This window comes from Rhinichthys klamathensis, unplaced genomic scaffold, assembly GCF_029890125.1.
Source record: "Rhinichthys klamathensis goyatoka isolate OS25496 unplaced genomic scaffold, OSU_Roscu_1.1 h1tg000431l_1, whole genome shotgun sequence".
NCBI lineage: Eukaryota > Metazoa > Chordata > Actinopteri > Cypriniformes > Leuciscidae > Rhinichthys > Rhinichthys klamathensis.
The window spans coordinates 158,965-174,751 of record NW_026606927.1 but is presented as its reverse complement, the minus strand read 5'-3'; the positions used below and the strand labels follow the sequence as shown (position 1 = coordinate 174,751).

Genomic DNA, 15,787 nt, shown 5'->3' with positions numbered 1-15,787 from the left:
ATGTCTATCATGCTTGCATGCACATTTTCAAAACTGTTGAACTGTTGACAGGTAGAAATGTTCAGCGTAATTCTTTCCAAAACACGCTTCACTGGGTAGTATTGTAGGACATTTTGTTATTTGTTTCGCATTTTCAAAGCTTTGTCCCAAATAAAGAAGACCAAAAGATCGTGCTATAGGAAACAGACAGAACCAAGAGCGTTTATAATAACCTTGTGGCTACAATGACGTTATAAAACATCAACAGTGTGGGTTGATTATGACATCATATTAAAAAAAAACAAAAAAACGAGGGAAACTGCACCGGCGCGTGATCTCCGCGCGATGGCGCCTCACATGAATCAGGGACGCGCAGTCAGTCACATGACTCAGTCAAAATGGCGTCGGGGCAACAGTGGGTGTTGGTGGAGATGGTGCAAGCTTTCTACGAGGTAACTACAAACTTTCTGCTTTTATTATTTATTTTTTAATTTTCGTAAATATCGACAGACATTTAGCGTGTGTTCGGTTGAACAGCACCGGCCCATATGATTGTATTTGGCTATATTTCACACACATAATCTTCTTCAGTTTTGTAACTCCAGGAAGTGTTTAACAGTCACACAGGTGAGGCTCACTCATCCACACCTGAGTTTACTACAGTGACCCCGTCAGAAAGTTATTACCCCTACTGTTAATACACTAAAAGCATGACATTAATATGGACTCTCATAAAAATACACAAATAAGAAGCTTTCAGGATCGTTCTGTCATGTTTTGGTTGATTCCAAGTTATTGAAGTAGTGACAACAACTGTATTTTGGTGTAAATCGTGGTAAATGTTTTAATGGATTGTGTGCTGTTTATTCTGAATCTAGAACTCCATTTATTTCCCTTTTCTCTGTTGTCAAAGTGAGTGATTAACTGTGACCAAATCTGTATGATCAGTTTTTCTGTGAATGCTTTATATTGATTGTTTGAGAGCGTTTTATATGAGAACTAAAGCAATAATAAAAAAAACCCCTAAAAAATCTACATTCAGTAACTGTGGTATAATCACTGGATTGCGCAACTTACTGCAAATTATATAAAACATTCAGCTGCTGACAAGTTATGCTGTTATAAGACACACACTTATCTTTAGCATGTCTGATAAGGGGTGCTTCATCTGGAAAACATTGCATTTTAATTACGGTGTAAATTCATCTGATGAACATTAATATAGGATGTGCATCACAAGTGTCCATTCATCACCATTATACATGGCTTATGAATGTGTTCAGTCAGATGAGAAGGGATGCAGTTCGTTTCATAATAATGTTGATTTCTCCTCTAGGCACCAGCATATCATTTGATTTTAGAAGGTATTCTGATTTTATGGATTATCAGGCTGCTGTTTTCCAAAACATATAAACTTCAGGAGAGATCGGACCTCACAGAAAAGGTGAGAGATCCTTCATTCACACACTGGTGCAGTGTTAGCTGAAGGATGATTTCTGTTTTACTGTTGCTATTTTGGATTCAAGCAAACTTATTGTTCACCACCGTTCAAAAGTTTGTGGCCAGTATAATTTTTTTTTAAATGTTTTTGATTTTGAAAGTCTCTTCTGCTCACCAAGACTGCAATTATTTGTTTAAAAATACAGTAAAAACAGTAATATTGTGAAATATTATTACAATTTAAAACAGCTGTTTTCTATGTGAATATATAGTAAAGTGTAATTTATTCCTGATTAAAGCTGAGTTTTCAGCATCATTACTCCAGTGTCACATGATCCTTCAGAAATCACTCTGATATGATGAAACATTTCTGATTATTATCAGTGAAAACAGTTGAGCTAATTCATATTTCTGTGGAAATGTTTGAGGAGTTTTTGATGAATAGAAGGCCTTTACTGTCGCTTACTGTCAATTTAATGCATATTTATATTACTGACCCCAAACTTTTGTGTTTTACTAAAGAGTATGAAATATGATCTGATTCTGATATTTTGCTAATTTTATATCCATGTAAACTAGCAACAAACTGCCATGATCTATCAGACTTTTTTCAATAACCAGTAATAAAATGCTACACATTTATGTTCAAGTATTAATGTGAGTTGCTGTTAATACAGTTGCTGTTTGTTAACTATAATTTATTTTTATTCAATTAGTTGCCATTAAGCCAACAAAAATTTGTACAAGATCAAAACACAAAATGAGCCCTATTTGAACGGGACTAGTTTTTCAGGGGGAAGTTAGGAAAAATTAAATTTTCACTCCGTACTTTGTGATCTTAATCCCGTCCGAATCTGCCTAGTCTGTGTTTTTTTTCTCTCACACAACGTCAGTAGTAACTCAACGGTCCTCTAAGAAATCTAATCCCCACCGAATGTGAACGTCTGATGTTATATGATCCAAACGCTTCTCCTCATGTGTTTTTTAACCTATCCGAGCTACCGTTTGCTCTTAAGACAATTTAGAAATGTGCCAAATTAAATGACAGTATTGTAATACTGGTAATGGTAATTTGACCCAGTTACTTCAATACAGGAATTGTAGCTCGATTGCATAAGCGTTTGTGTGTGTCCCTTATTCGTGTGTTTCAGGAGAAAGAGGAGTTAATTGAGGAGTGGCAGCCTGAGCCGCTGGTGTCTCCCGTATCCAAAGATCACCCTTCCCTTCACTACGATGTGGTCACAGGGTACGTCTTGTGTGTGTGTGCGGTCAGCGAGACCAACGTGTCTCCCTCCATCACAGCTCTGTCGGCCCCCATATGGAATAATAATTACAGTGTAAATGATCCTGACTGAGGCCGTGTTTTTCTTTTACAGCCCTCCAAGCCACAAAATCATCGTAAATGGGAAAGAGTGCATTAACTTCGCCTCATTTAACTTCTTGGGTCTGCTGGACAACGAGCGTGTGAAGGTTTGCAGCAGCACAGACGCTAGCCCAAGTGCTTTTCCATTCTTCACATTTGCAGTCGGCGTAGCTGTTCCTGATTGTAGCGTGCAGTTTGATCGTTAATGCTAAACACGTCTTGATTGGGGAGGCGTAGTTTACATGGCACTTACACTTACTGTAAATAGCTTACGGCTCACCAAGGCTGCATTTATTTGATCAAAAATACAGTAGAAACAGTAATATTGTCAAAAATGATTACCATTTAATATAGCTGCTTCTATGTGAATATTTAGTGAAGTGTAATGTATTCCTGTGATCAAAGCTGAGTTTTCAGCATCATTACTCCAGTCTTCAGCGTCACATGATCCTCCAGAAATCACTCTGATATGATGAAACATTTCTGATTATCAATTTTGAAAACAGTTGTGAGAACAGCATGTATTTGTTCTATAAATCTTTTGTAATAATATAAATGTTTTTAATGTAATTTTTCATCAATTTAATGCATCCTTGCTATTATATTTGTTTTTGTCCTCTTTTTTTTTTTTTTTTTTTAGATCAAAACAATGAGAGATTTTGGTAAAGTTTCTATTTTTTAACAACATTTTGAATGTAATAATAACAGTTATCATTTAAGGACGTTGGTGTCGTCTCATCATCGTCTCGTTTTAGTCATGGAAAAAAAAAGGTCGTCGACTAACATTTTTCTACATACTTTTCTTTAACAAAATTAACACTAGTAAATGGGGCCAATTTTTTATTTATTTATTTAACTAGAGGAATTCATGTAAATAAAGTGGCCAGTGTGAAGATTTCGATATTCTTGGTCATTAGAGAACTCTGTTTGTGAAGAAAATCAGTAACGCTTCCTTTTACAGTACAGTACTTACGTGTACTTACAGTGTACTTGCCTAGAAAGTACTGGCTAATATAAGGTAAGTACATGGGTTAGGGGTAGGTTCAGGGTTAGTACCTAGTTATTACCCAGTAATTATAATTACTATAATAAGTACATAGTAAGTACATGGGTAACAGGACTGTAAAAGGAAGCGTTACCAGAAAGTCTTATCGTACTTCAACAAAAGCTTTAATCCACTGCGTCTCACAGTATCATTAATCTGTTTTCAGTTGAAGGCACTGACGTCACTAAAAAAATACGGCGTGGGAACGTGTGGACCGAGAGGATTCTATGGGACCTTCGGTGGGTGGATCTACACCTCAGCTTTCTGTCTGTCTGTCTGAGGACACTGTCAGTTTAAAGGATGTAAATGTTCTGCAGATGTTCATCTGGAGTTGGAAGAGCGCTTGGCAAAGTTCATGAGAACAGAGGAGGCCATCATCTACTCGTATGGCTTCGCCACCATCGCCAGTGCCATTCCAGCGTACTCCAAGAGAGGAGACATCATCTTTGTGTAAGTTCACATCCCCAGCTGAAACAGGAGCATCTTTAGAGACGATAAAGCGCATCCTGATCGGTGTGTGTGTCTCTGGTTCTCTCAGCGACGAGGCGGCGTGTTTCTCCATCCAGAAAGGCCTCCAGGCTTCACGCAGCTTCATCAAATACTTCAGACACAACGATATGGAGGACCTCGAGCGCCTTCTGAAGGAGCAAGAGATTGAAGATCAGAAGGTGAGGAGGGATTTGACCAGGTGACATGAAAAGAAATTTAAAAAATAAAGCATAAAATGCGGTTTGTAACCTATTTCCTGGTAAAACAGTATCAAATAATGTTGATTTTAAAGGTGCAGTAAGAGATTTCTGAGAAACATTTTTTTTTCAACACACACACACACACACACACACACATACACACAGAAGAGACGTCATGCAAATATTCACAAAATTGTTTAGGTGTTGATTTAAATGTTCAACAGCGTTTCTCCGAAATTACTGCAACTTTAAGGTAACACTTTATTTTACTGTATCCTTGTTACACACGTTACATTTACTTCCTATAGTATCCATTTATGATGCATCCCGATAAAGTTCCCTTTGCCTTTGGAATTAAAATAGCGCCACATCATCACACACCCTTCACCGCACCTAGAGATCGGCACAGGGTACCTTCCATAAGATCATCTCTCAATGCAAATCAAACCAACTATTAGGCTAACTGAAATAAAACCATGCCAATCTCTAGGAATGGTGAAGGGTGTCTGATGATGCGGGGCTATTTTATTTCCAAAGGCAAAGATAACTTTATCGGGATGCATAGTGTCCCGGATCCATGAAATAACTGGCCTTTAAAAATATAAATCTGCCCCTCTATGGGACTTTAACATAGGAGTGTCCTGTCTTATGCACCCTGTATGTTAAAGAAGAACATTTATTTATTTACGATACATTATTAATTCACAAATAAAATTGGTGTCTTTAAAGGTTGGATTTTTTCTGATTTTTTTTATTAAGGCATTAAGATCAATTTCCAAAAAGATGATTTTTTTAATTCCTCTTTTGAGTCAACTTTAGCATGGGTGTGTTCACTTACGCTAAAAGCACTGTATATACACTGTAATAAGGACACATTGAATTGATGTGTAACCGATTTTAACAATTGGGATTTGACTGGATAGTGAAAAGTTACATTATCGGTTAATATATTATTGCCCATGTGGCCTTTTTTTGTCAACAGAAATGTTTTTTGAAATAGAGATAATTTTCACTTTTTAAAAGAAAGGATAAAAAAATTAAAAAAATTCTTTAGTAGAACATGCACCGATGTATCAAGCGCAATACGATGTATTGTATGTACTACTATATATAGTAGTACATATATTCATTTATCCACCCTAACAACCACTCAACAGACCTTAGCAACAGTCTACATTCACTCAGAACATATACTGAAAGAGTATATCATATTTTGAATGCAGCAGCTGTTTGTTTGTTTGTTGTTTTGCTGTAGACATGCTAGTTCATTCATAGTTATGTTGTTTTTTATTTCAGAATCCACGTAAGGCGAGAGTAATCCGACGGTTCATTTTAGTCGAGGGTCTCTATATCAACACTGCAGATATCTGCCCACTGCCTGAACTGGTGAGATCACGTAGCCTGCAGCGCATTCAGAGAATAATTCAGCTTTTCCCCACACACAATTTTTCTCATTTCACCCTTATGATTTTTTTTTCACATCAATGACAAATAAACAGATTTGTGATAGAAAGATAAAACTGAAATATATCAAATGGGGTGCAGATTATTAAAAAGCATTCAAATAAAGCATTTCATCATAAGGCTGCAACATAAGAACTATTAAAAGAAAAAGGAAAGGATCTGATTACTCCTGAATGCTCTGTATACCTCTTCTAATACTGTTTATAACTTTTATGGGATTTGAACAAACACCTAACCATCAATATTACATTTCTGCATATCACACTGCTACTATTACATTGCACTGGTTGCATTTTTCCACACGAGCTGGTGTTTTTAATGGATGCATCTTCTTTTCCAGGTAAAACTGAAGTACAAATATAAAGTACGGATCTTTTTGGAGGAGAGCATGTCTTTCGGGGTGCTTGGAGAACATGGAAGAGGAGTCACAGAGCATTTTGGGGTCAACGTACGTAATGGCTAGAACAAACAGTACACTTCTCCATACCTGTCAACACTCCCGTTTTTCCCGGGTTTCTCCCGTTTTTTAGCCCTATCTCCCGGACCCCTCCCGGTTTGTTATTTTTCCCGGGAAACTCCCGTAATTTGCATGGCCCAAACTCCTTTATGAATAATCGGACCAATATGTTTGTCTAATGTTGACCAGTTGCCAGATTTTATTAAATGCATTATATTCACACAATCCACACACCATTTACAATTTCAACCCGTTTGTCACCTCAACCTGGCAACCTATAACCCAGTTGCGCAGTCGCGGAAAGTTTAACCCGAAAGCGAGCCGATAGACATGATGGCAGGTGAAGGTTGTGTCCCCGCAATGAAACTGAAGTACAGTTTGTAACGCGTTGCTTCAGGAAGATTAGGGATAGCTCACAACTGAAGTTATTGCATGCAGAGGCCAGACAGACACACGGAGGCGATTGGCATCTCACAACTCGCACTTTATTCCCAAATCGAACTCGTGTAGCCTAACTGTCTGTCACACGTTCTACCGTCCAAATCGTAACTTAATAAACAAAATCAGATAAAAATTAGCATCAAACTGAAATTACTCGCATACATGGGGTGTTCGCATAGACAGTAAAAGGGGTGTTCGAGGCGCACATACAATACAATACTGCCGACAGTTCAACAGGGAGCGCACAGCTCTTAAAGGGGCCACACCTTATTTCCAGTCGTTAGAAGTTGTACATTTACCCCAACAAACCCCCCGCGCCGGAGAAATCTCCCGGATTTTGAAAACCAAATGTTGACAGGTATCCACTTCTCTACAGTTCTAGGTGCTCATTTGAAAAATAAGGATGTGTGTTTTAATTTCAGATTGATGATATTGACCTCATAAGTGCCAACATGGAGAATGCGTTGGCATCCATCGGAGGTTTCTGCTGTGGACGGTCATTCGTGATTGATCATCAGGTATGACTACAAAATAACAACTGATCTGCACCATAAAACTTACTTTTTGGGACTTTATTGCAGGAATATTCAGCATAATGTCTATTGTTCCATTCAACTCAGAAAGTCAGACTTTTCAAGGTTGCGTCCCAAACGACTGATGCACGATGTACTTAAAGGGATAGTTTACCCAAAAATGAAAAGTAGCCCATGATTTACTCATCCTCAAGTCATCCTGGGTGTATATGACTTTCTTCTTTCAGACGAATACAATCAGAGTTATATTAAAAAATGTCCTGGCTCTTCCAAGCTTAAAATAAAAGTGCATCTGCCCATGATAAAAGTGCATCTATCCATGATTAAAGTGCATCTATCCATGATTAAAGTGCATCTATTCATGATAAAAGTGCATCTGCCCATGATAAAAGTGCATCTGCCCATGATAAAAGTGCATCTGTTCATGATAAAAGTGCATCTATCCATGATTAAAGTGCATCTATTCATGATTAAAGTGCATCTATTCATGATTAAAGTGCATCTATTCATGATAAAAGTGCATCTGCCCATGATAAAAGTGCATCTGTTCATGATAAAAGTGCATCTATCCATGATTAAAGTGCATCTATCCATGATTAAAGTGCATCTATTCATGATTAAAGTGCATCTATTCATGATAAAAGTGCATCTGTCCATGATAAAAGTGCATCTGTCCATGATAAAAGTGCATCTGACCATGATAAAAGTGCATCTATTCATGATAAAAGTGCATCTGTTCATGATTAAAGTGCATCTATCCATGATTAAAGTGCATCTATCCATGATTAAAGTGCATCTATCCATGATTAAAGTGCATCTATTCATGATTAAAGTGCATCTATTCATGATAAAAGTGCATCTGTCCATGATAAAAGTGCATCTGTCCATGATAAAAGTGCATCTGACCATGATAAAAGTGCATCTATTCATGATAAAAGTGCATCTGTCCATGATTAAAGTGCATCTATCCATGATTAAAGTGCATCTATCCATGATTAAAGTGCATCTATCCATGATTAAAGTGCATCTATTCATGATAAAAGTGCATCTGTCCATGATAAAAGTGCATCTGTCCATGATAAAAGTGCATCTGACCATGATAAAAGTGCATCTATTCATGATAAAAGTGCATCTGTCCATGATTAAAGTGCACTTTTATCATGGATAGATGCACTTTTATGGACTTCAAAACAGAAACGGCCATTCACTGCCATTTATAATGAATGAATGAATGAGGCATTTATATAGCTTGGAAGAGCCAGGACATTTTTTAATATAACTCCGATTGTATTCGTCTGAAAGGAGAAAGTCATATACACCCAGGATGGCTTGAGGGGGAAGAAATCATGGGGTGAGTTTAGCTTTTGGGTGAACTATCCCTTTAACCGTGTAGTGTGTGAATTTGTTTGGTTTTTTGTCATCTGTCAATCATAGTCTGTTACCCCTACCCGACGGTATTACACAGGAGTATTCCACATCCGACTTTGAATGAAAGGCTGAGGGCATAACACCTGGCTTCAGTCTAATGTCTGTTTACATCATCTCTGGCTCGCTGTCCATTTTTCCACACACAATCATTTTGACTTTGTGTGTATATCAGTGCATGGGAAATGTGTTTACAGCAAATACTGACAGCCGAAAAGAATCTGTATTTGAAAGCAAAGGCTTTTATTAGGCAACTGTGTGTTGCACACTCTTAGCTGTTTGGTGCTGCGAATCTAAAAGATTTGGCTTTCTGGTCATTGTTTGAATGATCAAAAGAGGCTTCTTTTGATGTATATTTCTGTACATATGGTTTTTATATTCTGAAGATAAAACTGTAATTATATGCACATGCTTTTTTAAATCTGGACGTACGTGTGGAATTATCCTCATGTGACCGAGTCTCTTTGATATGTGATCCAGATCCTTATGAGATGGGAGTTTCTAACACGGTTTCTTTAAAGTTTCTATGGTGGATAATTGACAGAAATCAATCTTTTGCTATGACATAATTCCACTTGAGTTACCATATGATGCATTTTGCCATCCTCTATATTTATGAGGTTTGATTTTACTGTCATACAGTCGTTTATTCTTTTCCTTGCCTATTTGACTGTCAAATAACATGGCTTGTGAATCACATGGATCGTATCAGATTCGTTCTTCCCTTTAATGATGTGAGGGAAGTGAATCCACACGCTCCACTGAAATGCATATGGAGCATCAACAATCTGGGCTGTTTGCAGATTTCCGTACACTTTCACTGCCCAGTTACTTTGAAAAAAATGCCCCTCGAGACTCAAAACCCAATAACTCAGTGTGATAACCTGTGGCTCGATGTGAAGATCAAGCGTTTATTTATAGTCCACTTTGGTGAAGATTTGACAATATGTATTAAATATACAAACATTTATAATGTTAAAAATGGCAGACAAGTAAACCGATGGGGCAGTATTGATTTTGTTCCCTAAAGGGATAGGAAAGAGTTCAGTGGGGGAAAAAACTGAATTATTAAAAGCATATTTATCAAGTTTTGGTTCCAAAGATGCTTAAGTTTCAAAGTGTGGCAAATATCCAGCAGTTTCAATCTTATTCAAATGGACCAATAATATTGGCGACCTTGATAAATGTGGTATTGCTGGATTCTGCAGGGATGGTTAAAAGCATATTTATAATTGTAAAGTTATAAGTATATTAATGATTAATAATAACCACCAGTTGCCACTGTCTCCACTGTCCACATCTAAGTTTTGTTTAAATGCGATGACTTTTTTTGTAATGGTCGCGAAAATCACGATGGACCCTTCATTGCTTGGCTTCTAATAAAGATTTCCCCACCATTATTATACTCTAAATTGAATATGAATATTTTCTGTTGTGAATTGATTATGAATGTGTGTTGTCAGCGTCTGTCAGGCCAGGGTTACTGTTTCTCCGCGTCTCTTCCACCCATGCTGGCCGCCGCTGCTATCGAAGGCCTGAACATCATGGAGGAAGATCCAGGTAACATTTACTTAGACTAAAGCATGCATTTTATCTTCTCTAGCCATTTACTGTATCATTTTTTTGCTAGATGATTGGGAACATACTTTTAGATATACCTCTATATACAGTGGTGCCCAAAATGATTAGAACGGTAAGATTTTTAATGGTTAAAAGAAGTCTCTTCTGCTCACCAAGGCTTCGTTTATTTGAGCAAAAATAAAGCATAAACAGTAATATTGTGAAATATTTTTACAATTTAAAATAACAGTTTTCTATGTGAATATATGGTAATGTGATCAAAGCTAAATGTTCAGCATCATTACTCCAGTCTTCAGTGTCACATGATCCTTTAGAAATCAGTCTAATATGATGAAACATTTCTCATTATTATGAATGTTGAAAACTGTTGTGTACAAATTTTCAGATTATTTGATGAATAGAAAGTTCAAAAGAACAGCATTTATCTGAAATGGAAAGCTTTTGTAACATTAAACACCATTCAAAAGTTTGGGGTCAGTAAGAGTTTTTTTTTTTTTGCAAAGAAATGAAATAAATATTAATTTTATTCAGCAAGGAATAATGCATTAAATTGATCAAAAGTGACAGTATAGACATTTATTATGTTGCAAAAGCTTTCTATTTCAGGTAAATGCTGTTCTTTTGAACTTTATTCATCAAAGAATCTTGAAAAGAAATTGTTTTGTAATAATAATAATAAATGTTTCTTGAGCAGCAAATCATATTAGACTGATTTCTGAAGGATCATGTGACGCTGAAGACTGGAGTAATGATGCTGAAAAATCTGCTTTGATCACAGGGAATAAATTACACTTTAAAATATATTCAAATAGAAAATAAATTATAAAAATATTTCACAATATTTCAGTTTTTGCTGTACTTTGGATCAAATAAACGAAGCCTTGGTGAGCAGAAGAGACTTCTTTTAAAACATAAAAAAATTCTTACCGTTCTAATAATTTTGGCCACCACAGTATATATACACACACACACCTGAATTACGATTTTTCATCGTCCTTTATATAACATGACTAAGCATTTCTTTCTTTCTTTCTTTCTTTCTTTTTTTTAACTTTTAACTATGTTTTAGTTGACTGATTTGGCCTGGCTTTAAAGAGACCCTCTGATAATCAGCTGATCTAAACCATATGCAGCGACGCTAAGACATCATTTTTAGCTGTATTTGCTTGGCCAACACAATTACTCACATTTAGTTAAGGCACTTGAATAAAACTCTTAAGTACGATCAGACTTTTGCTTGGCGGACTTTAAAAGGGCTGAAAATCCCATAGACTTACATTGACGAGGGAACCATGCCATATCGAAACACCAGATTATCCCCAGCTCTTTTTGACTTGGTCCAGAAGTAACCGTATAGAAACAGTCTTAAGGGCAAGCGATACTTCAGAATGAACTGGTGTGACAAGATCAGGCAAAAATGAAGTTCATTTGGAGTTTGAAACCGTTTTCAAAAGTGAACTTCCCAGGAAAGTTCACTCGGGCAGGCAAACACCTTCGAGCTGCCATTGGTCTGTGGCGATGATGTAATAGGTGGGTGTGTGTCTGAGCCCATCACTAGTATTTCTAGTGTTGATCGGTGAGTGTTCGGGCAGGTGTGTGTCTCTGAGCCCATCAGTGGTGTTTCTAGTGTTGATCGGTGAGTGTTTGGGCAGGTGTGTGTGTCTCTGAGGCCATCAGTGGTGTTTCTAGTGTTGATCGGTGAGTGTTAGGGCAGGTGTGTGTCTCTGAGTCCATCAGTGGTGTTTCTAAAGTTGATCGGTGAGTGTTAGGGCAGGTGTGTGTCTCTGAGTCCATCAGTGGTGTTTCTAGTGTTGATCAGTGAGTGTTAGGGCAGGTGTGTGTCTGAGCCCATCACTAGTATTTCTAGTGTTGATCGGTGAGTGTTCGGGCAGGTGTGTGTCTCTGAGCCCATCAGTGGTGTTTCTAGTGTTGATCAGTGAGTGTTAGGGCAGGTGTGTGTCTCTGAGCCCATCAGTGGTGTTTCTAGTGTTGATCGGTGAGTGTTCGGGCAGGTGTGTGTCTCTGAGTCCATCAGTGGTGTTTCTAGTGTTGATCGGTGAGTGTTCGGGCAGGTGTGTCTCTGAGTCCATCAGTGGTGTTTCTAGTGTTGATCGGTGAGTGTTAGGGCAGGTGTGTGTCTGAGCCCATCAGTGGTGTTTCTAGTGTTGATCGGTGAGTGTTAGGGCAGGTGTGTGTGTCTGAGCCCATCAGTGGTGTTTCTAGTGTTGATCAGTGAGTGTTCGGGCAGGTGTGTGTCTCTGAGCCCATCAGTGGTGTTTCTAGTGTTGATCAGTGAGTGTTAGGGCAGGTGTGTGTCTCTGAGCCCATCAGTGGTGTTTCTAGTGTTGATCGGTGAGTGTTCGGGCAGGTGTGTGTGTCTCTGAGCCCATCAGTGGTGTTTCTAGTGTTGATCAGTGAGTGTTAGGGCAGGTGTGTGTCTCTGAGTCCATCAGTGGTGTTTCTAGTGTTGATCGGTGAGTGTTAGGGCAGGTGTGTGTCTGAGCCCATCAGTGGTGTTTCTAGTGTTGATCGGTGAGTGTTAGGGCAGGTGTGTGTGTCTGAGCCCATCAGTGGTGTTTCTAGTGTTGATCAGTGAGTGTTAGGGCAGGTGTGTGTGTCTCTGAGCCCATCAGTGGTGTTTCTAGTGTTGATCGGTGAGTGTTCGGGCAGGTGTGTGTGTCTGAGCCCATCAGTGGTGTTTCTAGTGTTGATCGGTGAGTGTTAGGGCAGGTGTGTGTGTCTCTGAGTCCATCAGTGGTGTTTCTAGTGTTGATCGGTGAGTGTTAGGGCAGGTGTGTGTGTCTCTGAGTCCATCAGTGGTGTTTCTAGTGTTGATCAGTGAGTGTTCGGGCAGGTGTGTGTCTCTGAGCCCATCAGTGGTGTTTCTAGTGTTGATCAGTGAGTGTTAGGGCAGGTGTGTGTGTCTCTGAGCCCATCAGTGGTGTTTCTAGTGTTGATCGGTGAGTGTTCGGGCAGGTGTGTGTGTCTGAGCCCATCAGTGGTGTTTCTAGTGTTGATCGGTGAGTGTTAGGGCAGGTGTGTGTGTCTCTGAGTCCATCAGTGGTGTTTCTAGTGTTGATCGGTGAGTGTTTGGGCAGGTGTGTGTCTCTGAGCCCATCAGTGGTGTTTCTAGTGTTGATCGGTGAGTGTTAGGGCAGGTGTGTGTCTCTGAGCCCATCAGTGGTGTTTCTAGAGTTGATCAGTGAGTGTTAGGGCAGGTGTGTGTCTCTGAGTCCATCAGTGGTGTTTCTAGTGTTGATCAGTGAGTGTTAGGGCAGGTGTGTGTGTCTGAGCCCATCAGTGGTGTTTCTAGTGTTGATCGGTGAGTGTTCGGGCAGGTGTGTGTGTCTCTGAGTCCATCAGTGGTGTTTCTAGTGTTGATCAGTGAGTGTTAGGGCAGGTGTGTGTGTCTCTGAGCCCATCAGTGGTGTTTCTAGTGTTGATCGGTGAGTGTTAGGGCAGGTGTGTGTCTCTGAGCCCATCAGTGGTGTTTCTAGTGTTGATCAGTGAGTGTTCGGGCAGGTGTGTGTGTCTCTGAGTCCATCAGTGGTGTTTCTAGTGTTGATCAGTGAGTGTTAGGGCAGGTGTGTGTGTCTCTGAGTCCATCAGTGGTGTTTCTAGTGTTGATCAGTGAGTGTTAGGGCAGGTGTGTGTGTCTCTGAGCCCATCAGTGGTGTTTCTAGTGTTGATCGGTGAGTGTTAGGGCAGGTGTGTGTCTCTGAGCCCATCAGTGGTGTTTCTAGTGTTGATCATTGAGTGTTAGGGCAGGTGTGTGTGTCTGAGCCCATCAGTGGTGTTTCTAGTGTTGATCGGTGAGTGTTCGGGCAGGTGTGTGTGTCTCTGAGTCCATCAGTGGTGTTTCTAGTGTTGATCGGTGAGTGTTAGGGCAGGTGTGTGTCTCTGAGCCCATCAGTGGTGTTTCTAGTGTTGATCGGTGAGTGTTAGGGCAGGTGTGTGTGTCTCTGAGTCCATCAGTGGTGTTTCTAGTGTTGATCAGTGAGTGTTGGGGCAGGTGTGTGTGTCTGAGCCCATCAGTGGTGTTTCTAGTGTTGTCCGGTGAGTGTTCGGGCAGGTGTGTGTCTCTGAGTCCATCAGTGGTGTTTCTAGTGTTGATCGGTGAGTGTTAGGGCAGGTGTGTGTGTCTCTGAGCCCATCAGTGGTGTTAGAGTTGATCAGTGAGTGTTTGGGCAGGTGTGTGTCTCTGAGTCCATCAGTGGTGTTTCTAGTGTTGATCAGTGAGTGTTAGGGCAGGTGTGTGTGTCTCTGAGCCCATCAGTGGTGTTTCTAGTGTTGATCAGTGAGTGTTTGGGCAGGTGTGTGTGTCTGAGCCCATCAGTGGTGTTTCTAGTGTTGATCGGTGAGTGTTAGGGCAGGTGTGTGTCTCTGAGTCCATCAGTGGTGTTTCTAGTGTTGATCAGTGAGTGTTTGGGCAGGTGTGTGTGTCTGAGCCCATCAGTGGTGTTTCTAGTGTTGATCGGTGAGTGTTAGGGCAGGTGTGTGTCTCTGAGTCCATCAGTGGTGTTTCTAGAGTTGATCGGTGAGTGTTCGGGCAGGTGTGTGTGTCTCTGAGCCCATCAGTGGTGTTTCTAGTGTTGATCAGTGAGTGTTCGGGCAGGTGTGTGTCTCTGAGCCCATCAGTGGTGTTTCTAGAGTTGATCGGTGAGTGTTCGGGCAGGTGTGTGTCTCTGAGCCCATCAGTGGTGTTTCTAGAGTTGATCGGTGAGTGTTCGGGCAGGTGTGTGTCTCTGAGCCCATCAGTGGTGTTTCTAGTGTTGATCAGTGAGTGTTAGGGCAGGTGTGTGTCTCTGAGCCCATCAGTGGTGTTTCTAGTGTTGATCGGTGAGTGTTTGGGCAGGTGTGTGTCTCTGAGCCCATCAGTGGTGTTTCCAGTGTTGATCGGTGAGTGTTAGGGCAGGTGTGTGTCTCTGAGCCCATCAGTGGTGTTTCTAGAGTTGATCGGTGAGTGTTCGGGCAGGTGTGTGTCTCTGAGCCCATCAGTGGTGTTTCTAGAGTTGATCGGTGAGTGTTAGGGCAGGTGTGTGTCTCTGAGCCCATCAGTGGTGTTTCTAGTGTTGATCAGTGAGTGTTAGGGCAGGTGTGTGTCTCTGAGCCCATCAGTGGTGTTTCTAGTGTTGATCGGTGAGTGTTAGGGCAGGTGTGTGTGTCTGAGCCCATCAGTGGTGTTTCTAGAGTTGATCGGTGATTGTTAGGGCAGGTGTGTGTGTCTGAGCCCATCAGTGGTGTTTCTAGTGTTGATCAGTGAGTGTTAGGGCAGGTGTGTGTGTCTCTGAGCCCATCAGTGGTGTTTCTAGTGTTGATCAGTGAGTGTTAGGGCAGGTGTGTGTGTCTCTGAGTCCATCAGTGGTGTTT

At 40.2% G+C, this 15,787-nt stretch overlaps 1 protein-coding gene across 1 annotated transcript in view; it reads left to right on the top strand.

Annotated features, from left to right (window-relative positions):
- The first annotated feature begins 361 nt into the window (after nt 1–361).
- sptlc1 (serine palmitoyltransferase, long chain base subunit 1) overlaps nt 362–15,787 on the top strand; it is a 39,620-nt gene continuing 24,194 nt past the window's right edge. The window contains exons 1-11 of the mRNA XM_056235859.1: nt 362–431; nt 1,316–1,423; nt 2,571–2,665; nt 2,796–2,889; nt 3,994–4,066; nt 4,145–4,277; nt 4,366–4,495; nt 5,813–5,902; nt 6,321–6,428; nt 7,301–7,396; nt 10,300–10,396. Of these exons, the coding sequence (XP_056091834.1) occupies nt 378–431; nt 1,316–1,423; nt 2,571–2,665; nt 2,796–2,889; nt 3,994–4,066; nt 4,145–4,277; nt 4,366–4,495; nt 5,813–5,902; nt 6,321–6,428; nt 7,301–7,396; nt 10,300–10,396 (1,078 nt within the window). The 5' untranslated portion in view covers nt 362–377. The remainder of the gene's footprint in view (nt 432–1,315; nt 1,424–2,570; nt 2,666–2,795; nt 2,890–3,993; nt 4,067–4,144; nt 4,278–4,365; nt 4,496–5,812; nt 5,903–6,320; nt 6,429–7,300; nt 7,397–10,299; nt 10,397–15,787) is intronic.